This window comes from Equus caballus, chromosome 1 (assembly GCF_041296265.1).
Source record: "Equus caballus isolate H_3958 breed thoroughbred chromosome 1, TB-T2T, whole genome shotgun sequence".
Classification (NCBI taxonomy): Eukaryota; Metazoa; Chordata; class Mammalia; order Perissodactyla; family Equidae; genus Equus; species Equus caballus.
Window position 1 is genome coordinate 120,032,107 of NC_091684.1, and position 26,712 is coordinate 120,058,818.

The 26,712-nt window shown below is 42.4% G+C and overlaps 1 protein-coding gene and 1 non-coding gene across 7 annotated transcripts in view; both read right to left on the minus strand.

Moving 5' to 3' along the window:
• TRPM1 (transient receptor potential cation channel subfamily M member 1) overlaps positions 1-26,712 on the minus strand; it is a 103,960-nt gene that overhangs the window by 50,487 nt on the left and 26,761 nt on the right. For 4 of the 6 annotated variants that reach the window (XM_070231299.1, XM_070231281.1, XM_070231274.1 and 1 more), the window contains 11 exons: positions 22,584-22,779; positions 21,080-21,293; positions 20,289-20,413; positions 19,303-19,474; positions 16,722-16,896; positions 16,162-16,285; positions 15,310-15,382; positions 14,350-14,450; positions 2,778-2,951; positions 1,431-1,565; positions 583-633 (listed from right to left, as the gene is read on the minus strand). In XM_070231299.1, the coding sequence (XP_070087400.1) occupies positions 583-633; positions 1,431-1,565; positions 2,778-2,951; positions 14,350-14,450; positions 15,310-15,382; positions 16,162-16,285; positions 16,722-16,896; positions 19,303-19,474; positions 20,289-20,413; positions 21,080-21,293; positions 22,584-22,586 (1,347 nt within the window). In that variant the 5' untranslated portion in view covers positions 22,587-22,779. The remainder of the gene's footprint in view (positions 1-582; positions 634-1,430; positions 1,566-2,777; positions 2,952-14,349; positions 14,451-15,309; positions 15,383-16,161; positions 16,286-16,721; positions 16,897-19,302; positions 19,475-20,288; positions 20,414-21,079; positions 21,294-22,583; positions 22,780-26,712) is intronic. The other 2 variants (XM_070231292.1, XM_070231295.1) reach the window with 1 other exon arrangement.
• Positions 18,245-18,331, minus strand: MIR211 (microRNA mir-211). Its single transcript, NR_032787.1, has one exon. It is a non-coding gene; the product is annotated as a microRNA mir-211 (primary transcript).

Below are 26,712 nucleotides of genomic sequence, written 5' to 3' on the forward strand. Positions count from 1 at the left end.
TCACTCTGACTTAATCCTCTAGCCTGTGGCGACCCAACTCAAGAAATGCCAGGACAGAACAGCAAGCTAATGAGACCCTGCAAGAGCACAGGCTGTGAGAAGTCAGTGCAGTAGAAAGTGGGGAAACATCTGTCCCCCACTAATGAGGGAAGAGCGAGGGCCAAGAACAACTGCTTCTATCCACAGAACACAGAGAATGACACGAGGCATGTCCTGCTGCTACTTCTGGAAGGAGGCACAGTGAAGGAGCGAGGCAGGTCTTAAAGTAGACATGGAACAGAAGGCTGCACTGACAGATGGCAGCTCCGGTCAGCTAAGGCGAGCCGTCCCTGGCGGCTGCCCCGCCTCGGTAATGGGGCCAACCCATAATCAACAGTCGGTCAGCACCAGTCTATCATGTGTGGGGATGCACACTACACATAAAGAAGTTTTTCTCTTTAGTTTTAAGTAAACTCTTTTTATGGAGAGAGGAATTCATTATTTCCTGTGCCTCCAATAATAAGACAACACATTCTGGAAATTTAAAAATAGCTTTAGAAAATGTCTTACCAATAGGTCAGGATTATAAAACAGCAGACTGACCTTTTTCACGTCTCTCACCAGCAAATGAAGTGTGTTTGGTGGACCCAGCCTCTGAAAGGGAAGCATTCAGCCATATTAAATATGTTTTTCTCTTCAAGTTTTGGAGCAAAATCTTATCCTACTGTGTAAAATTAATGAGTTACGAAAACTGGAAGGTAACCCCCTCTCAACCTGTTTCTTTTACAGGATAGGACTGGTCATGGTTAAAAAGTTTCCAACTCATGAAAAAATATGTTAAATACTTTCTATTGAATTAATTTAAAGAGCTTCTTATGATATACAGTATTATGCTTAAAATTAACCAACAAGTTTTAGCAAGCAACTGCTGAAGACCATTTCTGCTACTTACAATTTTAGAATGGGGAAGAAAATAAAATTCTTATTGTATGAATAAAAAGCCAAGAGGATTTCCAAACACTTCCATTCTAATACAGTGGAGCTGTTTGCTGTGAAAACTTACTTCTACGTTTTTCACCAAAGCCAAATAAAAAAGTGAGGGTCCCGAGGAACAAACGTCTGCTCTCCCCGGTAACTTTTCACTCTGCTGATGATTTGGGAAGCTAGATTCTCTCTTGGCATAAACTAGTCCTCATATATCACACCCAAGTTAATACTACTCCAGAAGGGAGCATCCGGCTAGGCCTGGCGGTAGTTATAAGAACTTGAACATAAACTGTGGCCAGCGGCAGGTGAGAATAGCTGCCTGCCGTAAATGATGGCCCTCCCAGCTGAAATCGTGTTCCAATGATTCTATGCTCATCTGAGCACATGTATGCATAATACCCACCAGTGATAAATATATTCAGATGGCTAGCCCCCCTCTGCCTTCCCTCCTCTAGAACGCTCACTGTGTTATAAAGCTCTTCCAGCCTTGGAATGGTAAGAAAGTGTTGCATGTTCACTCCATTTTCAATCAGGAGCTTCACAAAGTCGACTCGATCTAAGACCAAAGCGTCCAGCATGGCTTGCTCCAGAGCATTCACCTGCACCAACCAAGGAGAGGGAGCCCGTGAGTGGCCCCTCAAAGGGACACTAGGCAGGAGCAGACTGGAAACATTTCAGACAGCGTATCTCCCAGATCCCAGAGTATTCTGAACGTGGTTCTCTTTGCTCTTTGTCTTGAGTAAACATGTCCCGTCTCCCCTCTCCTTTCTTCTAAGTTTGGCCCCTACATGTCCTATCAAAGTATCGAGTTCGTAAATGACTTTCTCCTTTTTCAAACAAATTGAAGAGGATTCAAAGTTACCACCAAACTGGCATTGCTCCCTCCAGTTTCCAGTTTTGTTTTTTCGTTTTAATTAAAATAGTTTATTAGTTTTTCTTTTAATATAAACACGAGAAAGAAAAACTACATACATTGTAGCATTCTTTTCAAAATAAAACTGCAATCAGTACTTGAATCACCAAGCTCTGATCTCTGTAAACAACATTTATTGAGTTGGTAGATTGTAGTATTTTATATAATATTATTTTTCATCTATGTCCCTGTCCTTTAAAAATGATGGAAGCTGCCACACTCAATATAGTGTGAAGCCTTGCTGAAGAGAGCAACTTGAGAGAGTTTGTTTCCTTGACTGAGAATTGCCTTCATGGTAGGCTGGGACCCCGTGGGCATGCAGCATGCCACCAGGGTGAGTGACTGTGACGATGCCAGTCACATGTCACTGCATAGGCCCAGTGTCCTGTCTTGCCTGTGTCCTGACAGCACCGAGGCCAGTAACCCCCGTGCAATGTGTGAGTCCAGCCTCCCAGCCTGGACAATTGCTGTTACATCTATACACCCAACCACCACATCTTTAAAAAGGTTTTGTTCCCTGAACTACATTTATTTGGTTGTAGTTGGTTTGTTTCCCATCGTTTGACACATCAAGCATCCACATGGCTGCCAGGCAGAGAAAGCCGCTGCTGAGCAAGATGACCCGGGTCTCCTGTCTGAGTGGCTTCATTTCCCCAAACGCAGGAACGTTTGGCGTTTGTGGCAAGCTGACAGGCGCATCAGAGCAAACATGCAGTTGCTGTTTGAAATGTTGACACCGTCCCCCCTGATGCTTTACCACTGCCTCGGGGGCCTCTGGGCCTCCCTCCTGTGGGGCTGAAGCAAGGGCAACCAGAGCTGCCCCTTCCCCTTGAGGAAGAGGGTTACGGATCCGTGATCTCCATGATCCCAAGCAATGGGACGAGGGCTTTCCACATACCCAGTTCAGCAGCTCGATCTTCCGGGGATCAGTTTCTTCCTCCACCTCCTCTTTCACTTTCCCTTTCTTCTTCCCTTTTCCTTTTCCTCTTCCTGCCTTGGTGGTCGCTGTGGGCGGCTTCTTCTCCTTCTCTGTGGCCTTGCTATCCGTCGGGGGGGCCAGGCTTCCCAGGGGCTGCAGTCCACAGCAAGCAGAATCAGGAAAAGGTGTTAAAGCTGTGCCTTCCCCCAAGACAAGCGTACTAACCCCCCATTTCTGCATGCACACAGGCACCCCCCCATACACGTGAGCACATATGTGCACACACACTCATGTGAATGTGAGCGCGCGCAAACACACACACGCACATACGCTCAGTCACCTCAGGCCTGGCTGTCTGCTGGAGAAGGCCCCGATATTGTGAACACTGTTACTTATGTGCTTGATGAAATGCATTTATGTTCTTAAAGTGGCTGGCATTTTGATTGATGCAAGTTTTTGCCCAGAAGAAAGGGTGCTGAGAGCTAAGTTCAATGGCGCCAACAAGAAGTGCCTATGGTTGCTAACGGAAACAGGAGAGAACGATTGTGAAGGGGTCAGAGACAACAAGTGTACCTGCATATGCCTGTTTGGACAGAAGTGTGAGGTGGGCTTATCGGTGGGTAAAGAAGATGCCCTGGGTGTCCCTGACATGTACACGTGTGGGAGCAGGCTGGATGCACCAAGGGAAGAGTGTGCTTTGCTCAGAACGGGACCGAGTGCAGAACTGGGCCCTGGCCCCTGAGCCTTGTCTCCTGGTTGACTGGAGAACATGGGAGGAGATGGTCCTGGTGCAGACACGGAGACACCGACGTTGAAACAACCTTAACCCCTATCTTGCCAGGCTTGCCCTCTCCTCTGGCCAAACTCTTCTGGTGAGTTGCGTGCACGCAGAGTCTCCATTCCCTCCCTTCCCCACTCTCCTCCACGAGCTCTGCTGCTTCTTCCCTTCTGTCCATGGCTCTGGCTGTGGTCACTGATCGCTGTGCTGGTGCCACCTCATGTACATTTCTTAGTCTTCCTCAGGCTCAATTCTCAACGCGTCTGACTCCTGCCTGCTTCCTCCTCAAGCCTCTTCTCACAGCTTCTCAGATGCCAAACACCCTGGTTTTCCTGTCTGGCCACTGCTTCTCAGCACAGGCTTTAAATGTCATGACTCCTAAGGCTCCATTCTCAGCCGCCTTCCCTTCTACTCTACTCTCCCTCAGCAACCTCGGCGAGGCCCGCACCGCCAGCCCCACTGGTTTGCACATGACCTCTCCTTTCTAGCTCCAGCCCATCTCTCTCCCCAGCGTTCCTCTGCCTACTCAGCACCTCCACTCGGATGTCTCAAAGGCTCTTTCAGCTCATAATGTCCAAAACCACACTCAGAACCTTCCCTCCAACTGATTCCTCTTCCAGTGTCCCTTATCTCAGTGAAGTGGTGAGCCAGAGAACTGGAGCTGATGGCTGACATCTCGCTCGCCCCACTGCCCTCCTTCATGATTAATCCATCCCTAAGTGCAGTTATGTTTCGTGCTAAATATCGCTTAGTGCTTTCCAATTCTTGCCTTCTCCTTTGCCTGCACTCTAGTCCAAGGTGCTGTCTCTCACCTGAATTAGTTCAATAGTCTATTATCAGGACTTTTCTCATCTGCCATTGCACCCAGTCAGTTCATTTTTCCCGGTAAGTCCAGAACAATCTTTAAATATATACATGGAATGATGTAACTCTCCTGCCTAAAATCCTTAAGTAGGGCAGGGCAGAGATTGCATTGAGGGCAGTGTACATATTTGTGTGGTTCCTGGTCCACCTAGAGATGTGGATGAAAATGTGTCCTGGCTGACTTCTCATGCAGATAAGAGCATTATGGTCCTGAGTGAAAAAGTGACATGGCTTTCATCAAATGACACTGGGAAAGCTGGATATCCACATGCAAAAGAAGGAAGTTGGACCCTTATCCAATGTCATATACAAAAATTAACTTGAAATGGATCAAAGAACTAAATGTATAAAACTTTTGGAAGGGAAGAAAAAGGCAAATCTTTATGACATTTAATATATAAGGCAAAAGCTTTATGATATTGGATTTATCAATGATTTCTTGAGTATAACACCAAAAGCACAGGCAACACAAGAAAAACAAAGATGATTCAGACTTCATTAAAATTAAAAACTTTTGTACATCAAAAGACACCATCAGGGGCAAGCCTTGTGGCCTAGTGGTTGGGTGGGCTCCATTGCAGCCTGAGTTTGTGGGTTCAGAACTTGGGCACGGACCTACAGCACTCATCAGCCATGCTGTGGCAGTGACCCACATATAAAGCAGAGGAAGATTAGCACAGATGTTAGCTCAGGGCTAATCTTTCTCAAGCAAAAAAAGAGTAAGATTGATAATGGATGTTAGCTCAGGGTGGATCTTCCTCAGGAGAGGAAGGAAGCAGGGCAGGAAGGAAGGAAGGCAGGCACTATCAACAGAGTAAAGGCAACCCACAGAATGGGGAAAATATTTGCAAATCATATGTCTGATAAGAGATTAATATCCAGAATATATAGAGAACTCCTAAAACTCAGCAACAGAAAAACAACCAACCTAGTTCAAAAATGGGCAAAGAACTTGAATAGAAATTTCTCAAAATAATATATACAAATGGCCAACAAGTACATGAAAAGATGCTCAACATCACAAATAATTAGAGAAATGCAAATCAAAATCACAACGAGATACTATCTCACACCCATTAAGATGACTATTATAGAAAATCACAAGTGTTGGAGAAGATGTGGAGAAATTGGAAAACTTGTACACTGTTGTAGGGAATGTAAAATTGTGCAGCTGCTGTGGAGAAGTTTGGCAGTTCCTCAAAAAAATTAAACATAGAATTACTATATGATCCAGAAGTTCTGCTTCGGGGTATACACCCAAAAGAATTGAAAGAGGGTCTCGAAAGATGTTTGTACACCCATGTTCGTAGCAGCATTATTCGCAATAGCTGAAACATAGAAGGAACCCATGTTGATCCATGGATGAATGGATAAGCAAAATGTGGTATTTACATAAGATGGAATATTATTCAGCCTTAAAAGGAAGGAAATTCTGACACATGCTACAACCTTGAGGACATTATGCTAAATGAAATAAGCCAGTCACAAAAGGACAAATACTGTATGATTCCACTTTTATGAAGTACCTACAGTAGCCAAATTCATAGCCACAGAAGTAGAAGGTAGTTTCTAGGGGCTAGAGGGAGAAGGGAATGGGGAGTTAAAATTTAATGGGTGCAGGGGCTGGCCCCGTGGCCAAGTGGTTAAGTTCGCGCACTCCGCTGCAGACGGCCCAGTGTTTCGTTGGTTCGAATCCTGGGCGTGGACATGGCACTGCTCATCAGACCACGCTGAGGCAGCATCCCACATGCCACAACTAGAAGGACCCACAACGAAGAATACACAACTATGTACCAGGGGGCTTTGGGGAGAAAAAAAGGAAAAAAATAAAATCTTAAAAAAAAAAAATTTAATGGGTGCACAGTTTCAGTTCTGCGCGATGAAAAATGTTCTGTCGATGGATGGTGGTGATGGTTGCACAACAATATGAATATACTTACTATTACTGAATGTACTCTTAAAAAAGTGGTTAAGATGGTAAATTTTATGTTAAATGTCCTTTACCACAATAAGAAAGTTGTGAAAACAAACAAACGAAAAACCAAAAAGTGATACAGCAATTTAAGGAAACAAAGTAGAAAGACTAGAAGGAAAAGCAAAAGTTGCCAGCCATCATGTTGTGAAGACCTTCAAGCAGCCCCATGGAGAGTCCACGCTGGGGAGGAGCTGAGGCCCTCAGCCAACAGCCAGCTTCAATTTTCCCACTACTGGGTGAGCCAGCCTGAAGTGGATCCTCCAGCCCCGGTCAAGCCTTCAAATGACTGCAGCCCTAGCCTACAGCTTGACTATGATCTTCTGAGAGCCCTGGAGTCTGAACTACCCAGCTATGCCATTCCCAAATTCCTGATCCACAGACACTGTGTGAGAAAATAAATGTCTATTGTTGCTTAAAAAAAGGAAAATCCTTAAGTGGATCCTCAAGCTCTTAGGACCCAGCCTTCTGTCCTCGGTCTTCAGGGCTCTGCAAGGCACAGCTCCTGGCTGGATTGCAGCCTCCTCCTCAGTCACCCTCTTCTCACTCTGCATTCCAGCCACACTAGCGTCTTTTCCCTCTTCAATCAATTACTTGAGAATATCCAGTTCTTTCTTGCCTCAGGCCCCTCGCACATGCTTATCTTTGCCCAGAAGGTGCTTGCCCTCACTCTTCACCACCAGCATTTATTCACCTGTCAGGTCTCAGTGTTAGTTCCACTTTTTCAGAAGGGTTTTCCCTGGTGCCTCAGTAAAAATTTGTTCCCCCATCCACCACATTCACTCTCATGGAAATATGCGTGTTTCCTTCTTAACACTTACTACAATTTATAATTCCGTATTCATTTGTCTGATTACTTGTTTCTTGTCTACCTCTCTCTTCCTGCCCACCCTCCCAACCCACGTCCACCCCAATACCACACAGAGAGTTCTGTAAGGGCTGTGGCAGGTTTGTTTTATTCGCCTCTATGTCCCCAGAACCTAGAACAGGGCCTGGCATGCAGGAAGTGGTTGACCAATATTTGTTAAGTGAACATAAGTAAAAATATGTTTCTTTTTTAAAGTTTGGTTTGATTAATGAAGGTCAAAGGAGAGATTAGTTCTATTGTTTGCTGCTGCTGAGCAAACAAGAAGCCATAGAATCCTGCATCCTGTCTTTGACTTCTGTCTTTGCCATCAGGGAGAATTGAAGGGTAGAAGAGATGGAGTCAGGCATCGTAAGAGAGTTCCTAGATGCTCAAACAGGTTCACCAACTCTGCCCTCACGGGTCACACCCTAGGGTTCTAAGAGCAGTGTTAGTGATCTTAGATGAGTAGCTTTGAGGCCAGCAGAACCCTTGGTTCTGAGGAGGGGCTTCTGGGGCTGCCTGGAGGGAGGCAACCAATAGGGTGGGCTCAGCTCTCATCTCCTTTATATATTGGGGCTCTGCTCAAGATGCCATTTTTAGAAAGGGGCTCTTCTAACTAAAACACCTTGAAAACAACTATTCTGGAAGAATCACAGATAATTAGAGAGATGTGACAGACTGGAGAGAGGGTTCGGTGCTTGTGGCATTTGAGTAGGCTGAGAGGAAAATAAGATGGTAAGTATAATGGGTGACATGACTGGAATTTTTAAAATCTTGATAGGCTGACATTATTGACTGAATCTAGCAAGGCGAAATGTAACAATGTCTCCCATCCAGGTCCACCTGGATTCAAAAACAGCTAAGCCCAGAAATGCTGGAGGAGAGAGATGTGGTTTAGCAGGTGTGTGCATGACAAAACCCTTGAGAATTCTTGCAAACGGAAATGATGTGAGTGAAAGATTATATATTGTTGCATTACCAGAAGTGTACCCCAGCACAAGGCAAGTGACAGTCCTGCTCTGGGATGCACTGGTGAGTTCACAGCTGATACAGGGTGTTAATTTGTGGAAACCGCTCTTTTAAAAGGATGTGGGATGGCATGGCTCACATCTGGAGAGAGAAAGTTCCCGTTCACAACCTCAAATATGGGTTGAAAAATCACTTGTTGGGGGTGTTGTTCATAACAGTCCCTTATTATCCTTTTAAGTCCATGGGATCTGTAGTGATGTCCCTTCTTTCATTTCTGATATTAGTAATTTGTGTTGTCTCTCTTTTTTGTTAGTTAGCCTGGCTAGAGGTGTATTAATTTTATTGATCTTTTCGAAGAACTAGATTTTGTTTTTGTTTATTGTCTCTATTGATTTCCTGTTTTCAATGTCATTGGTTTCTGCTTTAGTTTGTATTCTAATATATGCATTCAATGCTAGGAATTTCCCTCTAAGCACTCCTTTTGCTGCATCCCACAAATTTTGATAAGTTGTATTTTCATTTAGTTAAAAACATTTAAAAATTTCTCCTGAGACTTCTTTGATCTATTTGCTATTTAGAAGTGTGATGAGTAAACTTGGGAAAAATTGCTTAACCTATTGAGGGTATCAATTGTTTTTCTAAACTATAAAATGAAGACAATCAGGCCTAGTTCAGAGCTGTGAAGACTGATCCAGTAATGCTCGTGTATGTGAACACATGGGGTAAAGCACAGTGTATGATCCAAACATCAGGCATTATTACCAATTTTATGATTCATGTTCACAGTTTTACTGAAGACAGGCCCTATGTCCATACATGGAAGCCAAATAAATAGTTCTCACTCTAAAAAGTCAGTAGACTTTTCTATCTATTTCCAAAAGTCTCAGTGAGGCTAGCCAAGGTTTGTAGATTTTTGTCTTTAAAGTGGACAGCAGTCTTGATGTCCTCAGGCCTTGATCCTGGATGTTCAGATTGAGTTTATGCTATTTCCCTTCAAAAATTATTAGTGTAACTTCTCATGATTCAATTTAAATAATCTTGTTACTAGTATGTATCAGACACTACTCTCTCTCTTTGCTGTTGTTGTTTTTAATAAAACCCTTGAACAGAGGGTTTTGTTGGGACAGCTTTCTATTACATCAAGCTCTCTGTTATATCAAGAATTATAGAAAGACTTTAGATTCACAAGTACATAGTTAACTGAGCACTTCAACTATTAAAGACTTTGGAAGACTTTGGAGACCACATACTCCATTGTGGGGAGACAGAGAAAGTCTTTTGATGCCAGGCTGAGGTCTTCATCACGTGTTTCTTGCTTTCCCTCCTTCCCCATGGAAATGACAGCAGAGGCCTGGGAGAAAAAAATCCATTTCAGGGAGCAGAGGCAGACCAGAGCTATTAACACATTTCTGTAAATACTAATGGGCAGTTAAAACCATGGAGAAGAAGCTGAAGCTCAAATGAGTAATGTGGAGGTAGCAGTAGAGGTGGGAACAGATTTTCAAAGAATGAGAGTTAAGTGTTGGCCAGAGAGTGTGGTGATTGGTGAAAGGATTATCTACAGAGCAGGAGACCACTATCCCCTTTTGTATATCAGCTACCACTCCAGTGGGTGGTGTAGAGCAACTGCATTCCTAGGCTTCACCCCAAGTCAAAAATTGGAAGAATGTCTGCTAAAGAATTGGGAGGGCCTGCCTAGCAAAGTCCAGAGCCTCAGCAACCTATTTTAATCTGCATGTGGTGCAGCAAAGCTGTTCAGTGGATGCTCCCCTCTCCTAAATGGGGAATTCCTGGTCCTCTTCTCAGGGAGGAGAAAAACCTGTTGACAAAAATAGGCTTCTTATACTAATTAATCAGTTCCATTCCACACTCTGAAATGTAGGTGTATGAGCAAGGATCTGCAATAGAAAAGGACAAAATGAACAATGGGAGCAGCAGAACGGGGAGAAAATAGAGATAATTCAGGAAACAGAAGAGAACTTTAAAAAATCCAATTTATGTTCTCAGATATTGTGTTTATGAGATGAACATAGGACCAACTGGGAACAAGACAGTTTTCTTAGATATTAAAAATGATTGCCTACAATAAAAATATAGCATAAAAGCTGAAGAAAAAGTTAAGGATATTTCCAAAAACAAACAGCAAAATGACAGAGAGATGGAAATAAGAAAATGGAGGGTCAATCCAGGAGGATCAATATTTGCTTGACTAATAGGAATTCCAGATGGAGAGAGAGAAAGAAAATGAAGGATGAAATACTCAAAGAAGTGATAGAAGAAAATTTCACAGAGCTGAGGAAAGACTTGGGGCTGCAGCACAAAGAGGCGTTTGACAGCCGGGCAGAATGAATGGATACATGAGTGGCGATAAGGGCACTTGAGTTGGTGTTCTCTGTACACTTCTCTTTTTGTTTGAAATTGAAGACATGTCCTTGTGAAATTTCTAAACACCAAAGATAAAGACCTCAAAATATATCTAAGAGAAAACAGTGTTTCATTCATAAGTGAAGGAGAATCATATGACAGACATGAGCCTTGTGTGTGGCAGACTTCTTCAAACTTGTAAAGACAAAGAGTGGTTATCGTCACACACAATGTTATGAAAAAATTACTTGAAGATCTACTCTAGCAAAATGAAAAGGAATCTGACAGAGAGAAAGACATGGAGTGCAGGCGGCAATGGACTTGTCTCCAAGTGTACAGGGAGAGGATTTCTGAAGTCGATAGTTGTGCAGCTTTGAGAGCATCCAGAAAATCACAAGGCTTTGAAAGATTCTTCAAGAAGAAAGGGAATTCCACTCAACAGGCAGTAATAATTAAGAGAAAAAATAGTCTTAATGATGTGAAGACATATGCTAGGAAAATAAAAGAGAATTAATTTTAAGTGCAAGGAAAAGCAAATATCTATTCAAAGAAGGCATGGTCCAAATACGTAGGATACTAAGGGGCCCACCTGGTGGTGCAGCACTTAAGTTCACACACTCCAGTTTGGCAGTCCAGGGTTTGCTGGCCTGATTCCTGGGCACGGACATATGCAACATTTATCAAGCCATGCTGTGGCAGGTGTCCCGCATATAAAATGGAGGAAGATGGGCACAGATGTTATCTCAGGGCCAATCTTTCTCAGCAAAAATAGGAGGATTGGCAGCAGATGTCAGCTCAGGGCTAATTGTCCTTGGAAAAAACCCCCAAATATGTAGGAAACTAAAATATTGCATAATTTTAAACAATTGATGAACTGTAAGAACCTTGATGCTTGTCGTATTTTCATCTGTGTGGCCCAGATGAGTGCCCCAGGACTACCTTTCTTCCACTTTGAGTTCAATCATAATTTTAGGGTCATCAGTGAACAATCTGTATATAATCACGGTAAAATCTGCTGGTTTCTCCATTTTTAGAATCACCATAAAGACCTAGTATGGTGGATAGGGGTGGACAAAATGATTGAAGGTGGTCAAAAACTACAAACCTGCAGTTATAAAATAAATAAGTCCTGGGGCTGTAATGTACAGCATGGTGACTATAGTTAATTATGCTGTAGCACATATTTGAAAGTTGCTAAGAGAGTAGATCTTAAAAGTTCTTACCAGAAGAAAAGAATTTGTAACTATGTGAGGTGATGGATGTTCACTAGACTGATTGTGGTGCTCATTTCAGGATATATACAAATATTGACTCATTATGATGAACACCTGAAACTAATACAGTGTTATATATCAATTATATCTCAAGAAACAATAAAATAAAATAAACTGTAATGAGACATTACTACACATCACTGGAATAGCTAAAATTAGAAAGTCTGTCAATACCAAAAGTTGACGAGGACGTGGAGAAACTCTCCTACATCACTGGTGGGAATGTAAAATGCTACAGCCACCTTGAAAACAGACACACGCTTTCTTAAAAAGATAAACGTATGTTTCCCATTCTACCTAGCAAGTCCACTGCTAGGTATCTACTGAAGAGAAATGGAAACATCTATCCACACAGACTTGCACATAAATGCTCTTAGCAACACTATTCCTTGTTCCCACTCAAAAACTGGAAGCAAAGCAAATATCCATCAACTGGTAAAAAAAAAAAAACTAGTATGAAAACTTGATGATGATTAACAAGCAAGATGTAAAATGAACCTTAATGAGGATTAAAGAATGGTATGTAAACGTTAACTATCTCCACCAGGCAAAGTTGAGGCTGACCCAATTAGGAAAGTCGAAGGTGTAAGGAAAGGAAGAGGAAGTGTAGAGCTGGTTTCCTTATTGTCCAACACAGGAGTCTGAAGGTGACGAAACAAGTATAAGGCTTAGTGTGTTCTTTTTTCTTTACAGTTGTAAAGGTAACCAACAAGACAATTACACATGGAACCATCAAATCCGGAGGGGCAGGGCAGGTGGAGGCAGTGCAAGCGAACTGCTTCCTTCTGTTTCCAAGCGGAGAATTGATGGCTATGTCTACACATGATTAATTGAAGAAATGATGAAACGTGCTCTGTCATGGTATCAGCAGTGCCAGGAAACCTGAACACTGAGACAGTTAAATGCCCTTGGGAGGTGGGCAGGAGGCTTCTGTTTTTTATCGTATGCTCGTCTTCATTATTTGCTTTTTAAACCATATCCATGTATTAACTGCATAATAGAAAGCAAAGAATACTAAGCAGTATTAAAAAGGTGGTTGGAGAATATTTAATGCCAACATAAGAGAGGAAAAACGAAATTATAAAACACATACGGTACTGCTTAATTTTTCTATGGTGGTGTGGTCATGAGTGATTGTTTCCTTCTTTTTTGCTTGTCTGTGTTTTCTACAAATTACTTATTGCTTTCTTAATAAGAAGAGGGGAAGATGGGATGCAGGCCATCATTTCCGGCCAGGCAGGGCCTGTGTGTCACGGCAGATTCCCTGCGTTAGCCTCTTTCTACAATCTCGAGTGCATGGCTGTCTCTGTGGCTGACTCAGAAATGCGTCCTCAGTAAGACACTCCTCATCAAAGAGAAAAAGAGACACACAAGGGCCGGATCCTCCTTCCCGGGTAGAAGGTCTCTAGAGCTTGTGGCAGAGCCCTTCCTCACACTCCATTCCGGAATCTTTTAGGTTCTCTGCCACAGCATTCTGCCTCAGAACCATTCATGGAGCAACTTATGTTGCTCTGACGTCCTTTACCAAGAGTGGAAAAACCCGGAGATTAAAGAGAAAATTAAAATATTTAAGGTATTGTGCTATTTTTCTTAATTTGTGTAATTCAATAATCAACATACACAAACACCCTTCCAATCTCACATCTTATTCCTTTAATGTGCTCATCTTATTCCATAAACTCTTCATACTAATTTGATAAAGAGTAATTGTTAAAAATAAAATGCATTTGTGCAGTGATATGCCAGGCATGTTTTGAGAAATATGATTTTTAAAATCTGATATGAACCCTCTAGATCTTCCAAACCCCTTTTTAAGCTGCAGAGCCCTTTTTGCAAGCAAAAATTGACCCTGAATCCTCATCTAAAAACAGAGCAAAGAAGCTGCTTTGATTGAAGGGGAAGCAGGAGGCCTAGACTGCTCATCATACACACTCCTTATGCACACAGCCCACACCACACCCACACACAACCGCACCACACTCACACACGAACATCCTCTCACACATTGCCCTTGTCACACATAGACAGATACCACAGGTATATACCACACACACACACACGACCATATGCACACATCACACACACACACAACGTTCTCTAGGCCTCCAGGGTTTCATAGAACATAGCTTGAAAAGTCAATACTCTCAATGCAATCATTGTATTTAATTTTAATGAACTATTTTCTTTCTTCGTTTTCTTTAAAAAGGTAAAAACCCACTTCCACCAGCAACGATAAAATATTTAGCGGTTATTTCCTCAAGAGTACTGGTTTGAATCTGTAATTAGTACTAGTAGCTCTCACTTCTGGCTGGTTCTTTGAAGTTAAATAGCAACAGCTCCTAATAATCCTGATGGATCACACATTGGATCATCAGAAGCCCCAGATAATTTCCTGAGATCCATGCCACAAGGGAGAACATACTAATATTTCATCTGTACAAAGTCATGATAAATGGTATGAATTGAAAAACACTTAGTTTCACCGGCCAGTGGGCCCCAAAGACGAGGATCTGGCTTCGTGCTATGTCAACGCGGTTCCAAGCCAGCGCCAAGCTCAGTTGGTCTGGCGCCGATGCGTTTGTTCCTGGAAAGGCAATAAACAGGCATTCTCACACCATGCCTGGACCACCCGGGTTTGGCAGGTGCTGGGCACCAGCACGGGCTTCCCCGGCTGGCTCAGCATCACTGCCTTTTCTTTTGCCCCTGAATGACCCCTCAGGTCCCAAAGCTACGAATTCCATATTCTTAAAGAGCTGCCTGGGAGGAGGATGGAGGCAACCTCTTTCCATGCCAGCTCAGCAACGTCTGCCTGGGAGGGACAGAGGAGGAGACCAGTGACTCCAGGACTCTTATCTGCAAGAGGACAGGAGCCCTGGAACTTGCCAGACATCTGCCAGGCCAAGCCAAGGGGCGTTGACCTTCCAGGCTGAAGGTGAGCACAGCCCAAGAGCACCAGCTCCCGCTGCAGGGAGACCAGCACAGCACTGCCAGGCAGCTGCCCGATGGCGACACCCTGTCCTCCCTCCTTCCTAGCCCCGCGTTGAACCAGTATAGCTGAGAGGCAGGGAAGAGGTGTGTGTCCTAGAGCCTTCATTAGCAGCAGGATGGGGAAATTGGACAGAGCACTGTGGGATGCAGTGATTACCAGTGAAAAACCATTTCAGATTTACCCTCTAGGAGTTGAAACACTTAATGAACTAGTTACAAACGGAAACTTGTTCTGATTTCAGCCCATCAGGGTCCATTGGCACTCACGCAAAACGCTCCCTCCTAAGAAACCCATTTTGAGCCTTGTCATTCTACCGGCCTCCGTACTAAGATAACTTTAGGCAGCCTGGCTGGCTGGGGCAGGAGAAGAGGGAGAGGGATTTCCCAGCCACGAGGGAAGCGCCAGGCTGGGCCAGCACTGAAAGGACAGGAAGGCCCATATCCTGAGAGCTCACCTTTCAGCAGGGCAGTTAAAATTGCCATCTCGATGTCTTGCTGACCCTCGGCACCCATTCTAAACACGGTGACCTGAAAACAGGTTAATCATGAAAACACTGAGTAAAGCAAAGTTGGAAATATGAGGGAGAAATGGGGTGTTTTTTAAAAAGGGCTATTGACACAGATGTGTAATGCAACGATTCTGGGAGCTAAGCAATTTTAGACCAGGTGATTTTGATTTCCAGAAGTGATAGCATTGCTCGTCTCTGCTCTGAATCCTTGCCTGGATCCTTATTTTATTATTTATCTAATCTGCTCCAACACCCTCAGGAGGAGGGAGCCCACTCAGGATCTACACTCTGATATCTAAATTGCTATTGGAGACGAGAAAATCATTTCTACTCAGATTTGATATATTTGTAGGAAATTTATAAATTCAGAATTTTGAAGAGGCTGACATGTGCACAACAAGAGTGCCTATTCCTTATAAACACAGCTGAGGAGTGGGAATAATTGCAGCATTTGGAAAGTGAAGTGACAGAATTTTGTAAGCAAAGGGGTAGTGTATGTCACCTTCCTCAAGTCCTTAAATTGGATCAATATAATGAACCTCGGAATTGGTGCGATAAGGCATGGTGATACCCGACATTCACCAAGGTCTGGAAGCACCTGGGGCCCTCCTCTGTGCACGCTTATTCTGCTTCCATCACCTAGACATAACTGCCCATTTGGTACGGATTTGTAAACTGCCTCTTGGAAAAGCCTGAACTAAAATATGAACAACTCCACCGTGCACACGTGGGCAGAATTAGAAAGAAAACACAATTCTCTCTGTGGAGCTGGTTTGGAAATAAACTCAGGACACTTACGAGTTCTTTCTTTTTCATGCACTCCATTATAATTGCAAACAGCTGATGCGATTGTGCCTTGTTGTAATTAAATGTTTTCTGAATGGTAACTAGAAGCTGATCCCTGAGAGATTCGTTTATTATCCTGTTCAAAGGAAATGCACAAGAGGAAAAAACAACGTAAGTTAAATTTGTCCATGAATAAATCAGACATCTCTACGTCCGTCTGGTATCTTTGATTCGAAATGTTACCATTGGAAGGTATCCCGGGATAGAAGACAAAAAGGGACCATAGTCAAAACCTGCGTTCACACTTGTCCTAAATTCCAGGCTCGTTGAAAACCTTATAAGGGAAAATGAAGTTGGAAGAGAGTGCGTTCCCCCAGAGAAAGAATTCTCTAAGAAACATCATGCTCTTGACAGCTCCCTCACATGCTGACCTCGGGAAATGGGAGAGGAAATCTAGTAAATCTCCCTTACTTAACATTTTGGAATGGCTAAACGTATCTCTTAAGGTTTTCTTCTTGGCGTAACAAGAAGGCAGTTAAAAACCCACCCTTCGTAACACGTCAAAATCCTACCCTCCTTCTTCACAGTACTTGTGTGCAAAAGACAGGATGTCCGAGGCTCGTCCGCTGCCGTCGCAGACCACCACGGGGACTGGTGGGTCTTCTCGGAGATACTCCAAGACGATGGAAACCACGTTAGGGCCCCCTTCCACCACGAGGCCCACGAGGGGCACACCCTGCCCCAGTCCTGCAACACACACCACATGTGCCGTTCAGACAGGTCACAGCCCTATCTGCTTGCCCATTTGAATGTCTGGAATGTGGTGAAGAGTGAAACCTTAATGACTGGATGAATGCTCCGTACAGTGTTGGTGTTCACCAAGAGACGTGAAGGAATTTAGTCAAGTGATGGTTGTTTCATTTTTAAAATTCAAACTCCATATTATGGTCTTATTGGAAAAACCAGAGCCTATAAATCATGAGCTTTCTGAATCATATATGGTTAAACTCCATGTATAACTCACCTGGCATATGGGCTACTTCAAGGTGAGATGTGAGAAACGTTGGAAGATTCCCTTTGCTAAAAATATACCTCCCTTGCTGCCCTGCCCCAGGTGAAATTCCCATCCTGGGTGGCGGTCCCTTAAAGAATGACACAGTAAAAGGAGATCTGGACCAGCAATAGGAGAGCTCAGTTCAATTACTGACCTCTCAGGTATTAGTCTTATTAAATTGGGCCCATTGCCAAGCTGCCGTGAGCCATAGATGACCATCTGCAAAAGAGGAACCATGACAGTGCCTCCTCTATCTGCTAAAGGAGCAATAGATAAAAAATATAAGAAAATATTTGGCTATCAAAGTGTTTTGTCAAATTTAAGTGGTATACAAATGTAGTATGTTGTAGTAGCTGTTTCTGCCTCCTGTACCTGGAATAGGCAATGAGTTATCTGGGAGGGCAAACACATGGACCAGCATTAGCCCATCAGTTAATATCTTGTTCCCAGAGTCCTCCTTCTGTCTCTGTCAGATAATAGGACTCTGTAGGAACACAGTAAGAGCAGGCTAACTTTTGGTGGCAGAACCAGCAGGATGGGCTCTGGGCAGCAGGATGATTCCAGGAACCTGGGATTCTGGAAAGGGAAGACAGTGGGAGTGGAGGAGCCCCAGAGACAAATTTGCCTACTTTACAGTTTTACCCCAAACTGGCCATGACGTTATATTCTGAGCATGTCTCACCAAGCGTCCATTAGTTGTGATGGGAGTTAACTGATGAACACTAACAAATGGCAAGTAAGAGAAGCGTTCTCGGTCTTACACTTCTGAAGGCCTTTAGATAAAATCTCCTAGCACACATTAAGAGAAGATCTAAGAATTTCAAGTGAGAGAACTTAGAGTTTCTGATTTGCGTCCACAATGCATTTCTATAGCGAAGAACTCTTTAAAATTTTGAACAAGTTTGTCTTCTCCTACCAGAATGATCTCAGTAAAGTTCATTTCAGCAAATATGCATTGAGGGTTCTGCTTTGTGCCAGCCCCTGGCCAAGAGAATTGGTCCTTCTTGGTTTAGGCTGGACTCCCCGAAGCTCCGTGCTGTGAGAGGTGACAACTGAGCACCCCTTTGCAGTCCCTGCCCCACTCAGAGCCCTAGGCAAAGGATGACAAAGGGAAGCCCACAAGTCACATGGCCAGGTGAAGTCGGGCAGTGTGAAAACTGCCAAGTCCAGGAAAATAAAAAATGTGAGAACAAAAAATTCAGTCATCAACCATTTACCAACACAGATCTGATTCTTAGAAATCCACAACTTTTCATAGTTAGCCATCCCATTCCAACCACGCGCGCAGTCTCAGTCCTTTTAATTACGCTTTAAAGTGACCGTTTTCCAGGCCTAGATTGTCTTTCACAAAAATCCTACCAGTAATGGTAAAAAACAAAATACTCTTTAAGATCATTTAACAATTGTTTGACAATAAGAATTGCTGGAGTATGAACATGTGTCAAGAGATTATACCAGTTATTTGAATTCTAGCTTGTTGTTATTAGCACTTCCTCTGGTTGAGGTTCATTCCTATCTCTCTAGCTTGACTTCAGCATTCTCCCAATGGTGGCAGCTCCCCACAGGGCTGAGCCACCTGGACCAGCACAGGCAGTGCCCTGTCGGGAGCAGATGGCTCCTGCAGCCTTCTCAAGATGTTTCCCCACCCAGCCCATCTTAGTCTGGGTGAGAGACCTAGAGCTACAGAGATATTTAGTTTAATGATCACATAACACTTAGTTGATTGAAGGAATCATACTAAGTCTTTGAGTGAGAAATTTTTTTCCTTTTCCTTTTCCTTTTTCCTCATTAAAAAAATCACTACAGTAATTTCAGGGAATAAGGACCATTGCACAACATGGTGGGCAATGTCATCACCATGACAACTGCTGCAGAGCTGTTTCTTGTGTCAACCCTCCTTGTAAACTTAGAGCAAAGCATCACAACACAGCTCAATGAGTGCAATTTGGTAAGTGGCTAAGGTAAAGGGCCCAGGAAGGTCATCTTCTGTTGATCCAACAAGAATTAAGGTTAAGGCTCTACACACCATTGGGCAGTTTCCTTTTCAGCCTGGTTTTCCATGCTGGCAGCAGCAGCCCTGTGCCTTCATCAGAACTTACTTGTGTTGATCTTTTGCAGAGAGATGTGCTTTTCTAGCTGCCTTCTCAGCTTCACCTCGGCGCCATATTTGCCCAGGGTGCCGTTGTCAGCCAGGATGAAGTGAGTGTGGGAGTTGTTGAGCACAGAGAGCTTACTTAGAGGGTTAGACATGGTCTGGTACACTCTCGTTACCTGACAAAATGCACAACACAAATCAGACCTGCAGAACTTAGATACTGACTAACAGGGTAAGCAAGAATATACATGTATGTAGTGACTGCTTCGTCTAATTGTGCACTTAAACCTACTCTCACTTCTCTATCCTCTTTATTGAAGGATTTTTTCCCCACAAATTTCTATATTAAATTAGAAAAAATAAATTATTTTAGATAATGACAAGCTAGCAATTGTACTCCTGGGCATTTATCACAGAGAAACAAAAACTTACATTTACACAAAACGTTTATGACAGATTTATTTGTGATACCCAATTGGAAACAACCCAGATGCACTTCAACGGATAGATGGTTAAACAAACTGTGGCACATCCATACCATGGAATACCACTCAACAATAAAAAGGAACAAACTATTGTTACACACAACCTGGATCAATCAAACAACAAAGCCAATCTTCAAAGGTTACACGCTGTAGGATCTCATTTATATAACATTCTTGAAATGATAAAATTATGGAGGTGAGGGGCAGATTAGTGGTTGCCAGGGTTTGATGAGGGAGGTGGGAGAGAATTAGGTATGGATATTAAAGGGCAGTGTGAGGGACCGTGGTGGTGATGGAAATGTTCTGCATCTTGACGGTACTGATGTCAGTATCCTGGTTGTGATATTATACCATAGCTTTGCAAGACGTTACCATTGGGGAAAAGGGAAAGGGTATATGGGACCTCTCTGTATTATTTCTTACAACTGCAGTTGAATCTACAATTATCTCAAAATAAAGACTTTGATTAAAAAAAGTTGCCAATGTCTGGTGAGAAAACACTTACATCCTTTCCAACCAGGTCTTCCTTATTCTCCACGATGCCCCACGGAGCAATTCCTATAGCACAAACTCGGCCTCTGGACTTGGAAGAGTGGTCTTTCAAGGCATCCCCTACATGGCTGATGACACCTGTGAGCAGCCATAAGTCGTATTTTTAGGCTCTTTACCTCCCATTATACCATCATTCATGAACTTTAGGGACCCGCTTCTCTGAGCCACTCCATTCTCTATGGCACGGAGTTGAGAGATAATGATCTTCACCATTAAAAGAAAATACACTGACAGTCTGAGCTCATAATAACTAGTCATCCTGCATTAGCCCCTAGAAAAGGGAAAACAAAACAAAAACAAAACCTAAAGCAAATGTGCAGGGGTTTTCTTTTCACATTTCCAAACCCTAAGTTTGGCAGTAACTGGGGTCTCTGGCAGTCCTTGGCTGCATTTAGCTGAAGTTAAGAGCCAGACTGCCTGGCATGTTCCACAACCTCTCTGTGCCTCAGTTTCCTCTTTCTGCATGATGAGGAAACGATTGTTGAGAGCCTCACTGAAAATGAGGCTTGTACAGGGCTCAGTTCAGGGAATGGCACATAGTGGGTGCCAGAAATGTTGACCATGTTCATATCATACCAAAAAAAAAACACAAGCTACTGAATAAGATTTCACTTCTGTCACAAATATTATCAATATGGACGCAATATGTTTTGTTTTCTGATCTTAATTATTTGGAAGCTCTTTGGGAACTATGATGAGCTCTGCATTTGTACGTTTACAGCAAGGGAGAGGGCCTGCTCTTACCGGTGCTGACGCCCCCAGTGAAGATCCAGGCCCCGGTGGTCATGGCGGCCTTGATCAGACCTTTCCCAAAGACCTGTTTCAGCTTAGGCTGCATCTCAAAGTTTTGGAGGCCTCCGTGCACAGATATTAAAAGCTTCGGGAGTTCCAGATGCCAATCTTTCACCATGAGATGAAGCAGTGAATCTGGCTTGGTGTCATAGGATACGCGGATATACTGCAAAAGAGAACGTGACGCTCAGCACCCGTGCTGGGTTTTGCCTCTTGTGTCACAGGGGAGCAGGGCTATTGCTCCTGTCTAAGCAAGAGCTGTCTGGCTTTCTTTCCCTCAGGGTTCTAGGGCCCTCTGTGTGAGTTGGTGGCCGAGTGATGGAAGGGAACTTTGGAAGGGTTGCCAGATTTAGCAAATAAAAATACAGCACGCCCAGTTAAATTTGAATTTTATATGAACAACAGAAAATGTTTGAGTGCAAGTATGCCTCATGCAATATTTGGGCATTATCCAAAAAAAATGTTCATTGTTTATCTGAAATTCAAATATAACTGAGAGCCCTGTATTTTACCTGGCAACTCTAATCTTGAAGGAATAAATTCCACAGCTGCTCAGCTATGAACCCTGGCCCCAGAAGCTGGACAGGATGTTATTGAGGGAGTGGGCAACTGGCCACATTGAGTGGGTGCTGCGAATGGGGATCATGGGCCAACCTCTGGACTTGACCTTTCCCTCAAGGTGAAGAAGAGGTTAATGGTCAGATGCCTTGGTTCCTGTGGACTGCTTCTTTGTGTTTTGCCAGTATATAGTGTAGCATTCTAGAAGACTCTATGTTATGGTATTTGGAACTCTACTGAATTTTGTTTGAACAACGGTGTTGGGCCAGTGAAATAAAATGAAATTGCAAAAATGGTCTAACTGGGCACAAGGGAATGTTATTCAGAATTAGCTAAAAGGGATCACAGTACTGACGCCTTCTCTCCCTGGCAGGGCTCATCAGAAAGGCAGAGGGCACTCCCTGTTTACATGCAAATGTGAAAGGCCTTGGTCTTCTTGGGCCAGCTGAACGCAGACCCAGGGAGGCTGTGGACAAACTTCAGAGGGAAATATTTCCGGACACTCCTAACCCATTTAAGGGGGGTTGAAGCTTCACAGATAGAAAAAACAAGACAAAACCCTAAACAACCTCAAAAAACAACATAATTTCTCTCTCCTCACTGGACATGGCATGATGAGTATGGTTGCAGAGTGGGCTGCAGCATGATTTGTGGAGTCACAATGTTCATATGGATGTAAGGGACGCTACACGTTTTCTATAATAGTGCCCCGTTTCCAAATCTCATGGGTAAAAGGCTGAGTGCGTAGACATATTTGTTGTCTTTGTAATGAAATATCTAGGAAGATGGAGCCACACCCCTGAAAGAAGACCGTGTGTCTACAGTCTGGGGGTCTGGGCGGCTGGGCCTCTGCTGGAAGCTGCAGGCCTGGGGCCTCCCTTCCTAAGGCCTCTCTTACCATGGCTTTATTGGAGTATCCGCCACCCTGGAACTCAAGAATCCCATAGGAATCTGTTGGGTAGCTCTGGGTGTGTTTGGCAACAGACCATTTTTCAGGCTGAGTCTCCACCTGTTTATTTTCTTCTCCATTTTTGCTCGATGTCACACTTGGCAGAGGGGGAATATGCTGGTTGGTGAGCTGGCCACAGCAACACCTGGAAACAAAGGCAAAGCAGAGTCTTTCTATAACATTTTTCTCCTTAAGATGGGTTAACCTGAACACAAGAGTAGCACATGAACAGGAGCAGACTAACACCTTACTTATCCAGCTTAACTGGGGACATAAATGCCCCTTATGATGGCTTTTTCCAGTTAATCAATGCATATCTATTTAGATACCAGTCTGTTTTAAACCCATTGGATAGATGCCCTTCCTTACTGAACACATTTTCACTCTTTTCAATGTGGGCATCAATTACTGAACATTCTGTGACAAAGTACAGTCATACTCTGCAGATATACAGTTGACCTTCCAGGATTTTTCAATATTGTCGAATTCTTCTGTGCCTTAGTAGAACATTTCTCTACACGAGTAACATTGAAAGTATATTTCTTTTGCTGTTCATGCTTTTGGCGTCATATCTAAGAATCTTTTGCCAACTTTGAGGTCATGAAGATTTACTCCTAAGTTTTTGTCTAAGAATTTTATAGTTTTAGATCTTCCATTTAGGTCTTTGATTCATTTTGAGTTAATTTTTATATGTGGTGTGAGGTAGGGGTCTAAATCCATTCTTTTGCATGTTGATATCCAGTTGTTTCAGCACCATTTGACGAAGAGATTATTCTTTCTTCGCTGGTTTTTCCAACCTTGCTGAAAAATCAATTGGACATAGATGTATGGGTTTATTTCTGGACTCTCAATTCTATTCCATTGGTCTGTCTGTCTATCCTTTTGCCAGTACCACGCTTCTTTGAAATCAAGTAATCTGTTTCTTCCTACTTTGTTCTTTTTTTAGAAGATTATTTTGGCTATTCTAGGTTCTCTGCAAATTCCATATCAATCAGCTTGTCAATTTCTACGAAGAAGCCAGCTGGGATTTGAATAAAGATTGCATTGAATCTGGAGATCATTTTGGGAATATTGCCATCTTAACAAGGTGAAGTCTTCCAATCCATGAACATGCAATGTTTTTCTAATTATTTAAATGTTCATTAATTTCTTTCAACAATGTTTTGTACTTTTCAGAGTATAAGTTTTGCCCTTCTTTTGTTAGGTTTATTCCTAACTATCTTATTCTTGATGCTATTGTAACAGAATTGTTTTGTTAGTTTCATTTTCATATTGTACATTGCAAGTATATAGAAGTATATATGATTTTTATATATTGATCTAATATGCTGCAAGCTTGCTGAACTTGTTTATTAGTTATAATAGTTTTTGAGTGATTCTTTAGGATTTTCTATATATAAGATTATGTCATCTGCCAATAAAGATAGTTTTACTTCTTCCTTTCCAATATGGATATCTTTTATTTCTTTCTCTTACCTAATTGCCTTGGCTAGAGCCTCTAGTACAATTTTGAATAGAAGTCGTGAGAGTGGACATCCTTTCCTTATCTCTGATGTTAGGGGCAAAGCATTTGATCGTTCACTATTAATTATAATGTTAGCCTTGGATTTTTCTTTTCTTTTCTTTTCTGTTTTGTTTGGTGAGGAAGATTGGCCCTGAGGTAACATCTATGCCAATCTTCCTCCATTTAGTATGTGGGATGCCACCACAGCATGGCTTGATGAGCCATGGTATAGGTCTGCACTCCGGATCCAAACCCGTGAACTCTGGGCTGCTGAAGCAGAGTGTGCAAACTTAAACACTGGGCTGGCCCCAGCCATGGATTTTTCATAGATGACTCTTATCAGTTTGAGGAAACTCTATTCTATTTCTAGTTTTCTGGGTTTTTTTTTTTAAATCATAAAATGGTGTTAGATTTTGTCAAATCCTTTTTTGGTGTCAGTTGAGATGATCACATGATTTTTTGTTTTTTATTCTATCGATGTGATGTATTGCATTAGTTGGTTTTCTGACATGAAACCAACCTTGTATTCCTGGGATAAATCCCAGTAGGTTATGCTGTATAATTCTCTTTATATATTGCTGGATTTGGTGATAGTATTTGTTTAGGATTTCTGCATCCATATTCGCAAGAGATATTGATCTGTAGTTTTCCTTTCTTGTGATGGCTTCGTCCGGTTTCAATATCAGGGTAGTACTGGCCTCATACAATGAGTTGGAAAGTGTTCTTTCACCTTCTATTTTTTGAAGGAATTTGTGTGGAATTGGTCTTAACTCTTCTTTAAATATTTGGTAAAATTCAGCAGTGAAGCCATCTGGACCTAAGCTTTTCTTTGCGGGTAATTTTTGATTACTAGTCCTATCTCTTCACTTCTTATAGGTCTATTCAGATTGTATATTTCTTCTTGTATCAGCTTCATAGTTTGTGTCTTTCTAAGAATTTGAGTCTTGGAATCCATTTCATCTAGGTTATCTAATTTATTGTCAGTGGTATACAAATTATAGTATTCCTTTATACTCATTTCTATTTCTATAAGATTGATAGTAATGTCCTATCATTTCTGAGCATAATAATTAGAGCCTTCTCTCTTTCTTTCTTTATCAATCTAGCTAAAGGTTTGTCAATTTTGTTGCTCTTTTCTGAAGATGAGCTTTTTTTTTGAGGAAGATTAGCCCTGAGCTAACATCTGCTGCCAATCCTCCTCTTTTTGCTGAGGAAGACTGGCCCTGAGCTAACATTCATGCCCATCTTCCTCTACTTTATATGTGGGATGCCTACCACAGCATGGCTTGCCAAGCGGTGCCATGTCCATACCCGGGACTCGAACTGGCGAATCCTGGGCCACCGAAGTGGAACCTATGCACTTAACTGCTGCGCCACCAGGTTAGCCCCCAGAAGATGAGCTTTTCATTTCATTGATTTTTCTCTATTATTTTAAAATTTTCTACTTCATTAACTTTCATTCTATTCTCTATTATTTCTTTCCTTCTGCTTCTTTTAGGTTTAGTTTACTCTTCTTTTTCCAGTGTGTCATAGTGGAAGGTTTGGTTATTTATTTAATTTCTTTCTTCTTTCTTAAATAGGCATTTACAGCTATAAATTTTCCTCTCAGATCTGCTTTAAATGCATCCTACAAGTTTTGATATGTTGTGTCTCCATTTTCACTTATCTTGAAGTATTTTCTGATGTCTTTTTTGATTTCTCCTTTGACCCATTGGTTATTTAGGAGTGTGTTGTTTAATTTCCACATATTTGTGAGTTTCCAAACTTTTTTCCTCCTTTTGATTTCTTAGTTCTAATTTCATTTCATTATGGTTGGAGAACATACTTTATATTATTTCCATCCTTTAAAATTTGTCGAGACTTGTTTTATGGCTTAACATATGATCTATCCTGGAGTATGTTCCCCATGCCCTTGAGAACGTATATTTTGTTGTTGGGTGGAGTGTTCTACTGATGTCTGTTAGTTCTAGCTGGCGTATAGTGTTGTTCAAGTATTCTATCCCATTTTGAACTTCTGTCTAGGTGTTCTCTCAATTATTGAAAGTGAGGAGTTGAAGTTTCCAGCTATTATTATTGAATTATTTATTTCTCCCTTTATTTCTATCAGTTTTTGCTTCATGCATTTTGGTGCTCTGTTATTAGGTGTGTATGTGCTTATAATTGTTATATCTTCCCAATGGGTTGATCCTATTATCATTATAAAATGTCCCTCTTTATCTCTTCTGATGCTTAGCTACTTGGCTGTGTGGGGGGCTGCAGTGCTGGCAGGTGCTAAGGAGGGCTGGCATAGATAGTTTCCATTAAGGAGGGTCTGGGTGCCACTGAAATAAGGAGAGACCTTTAGGTGCAACAAAAGGAAGACTCTTATGGTCACTGGCATTGTCCCAAAATGGTGTTTCTTGTCTTAGGGGGTAATCACTGAGCTTTAAGCAAAGAGAGGAATCTACAGGGTGGTGGTGAAGGGGGCCGAGCTTCACGATGTGGGGAGCTGAAGTTGTATGTGTCAAATAAACTTGAATCAGGTGGTCTCTAGGAGTCTGCACTCTGTGTCAGGGCTCCTACCTGCACGGATTT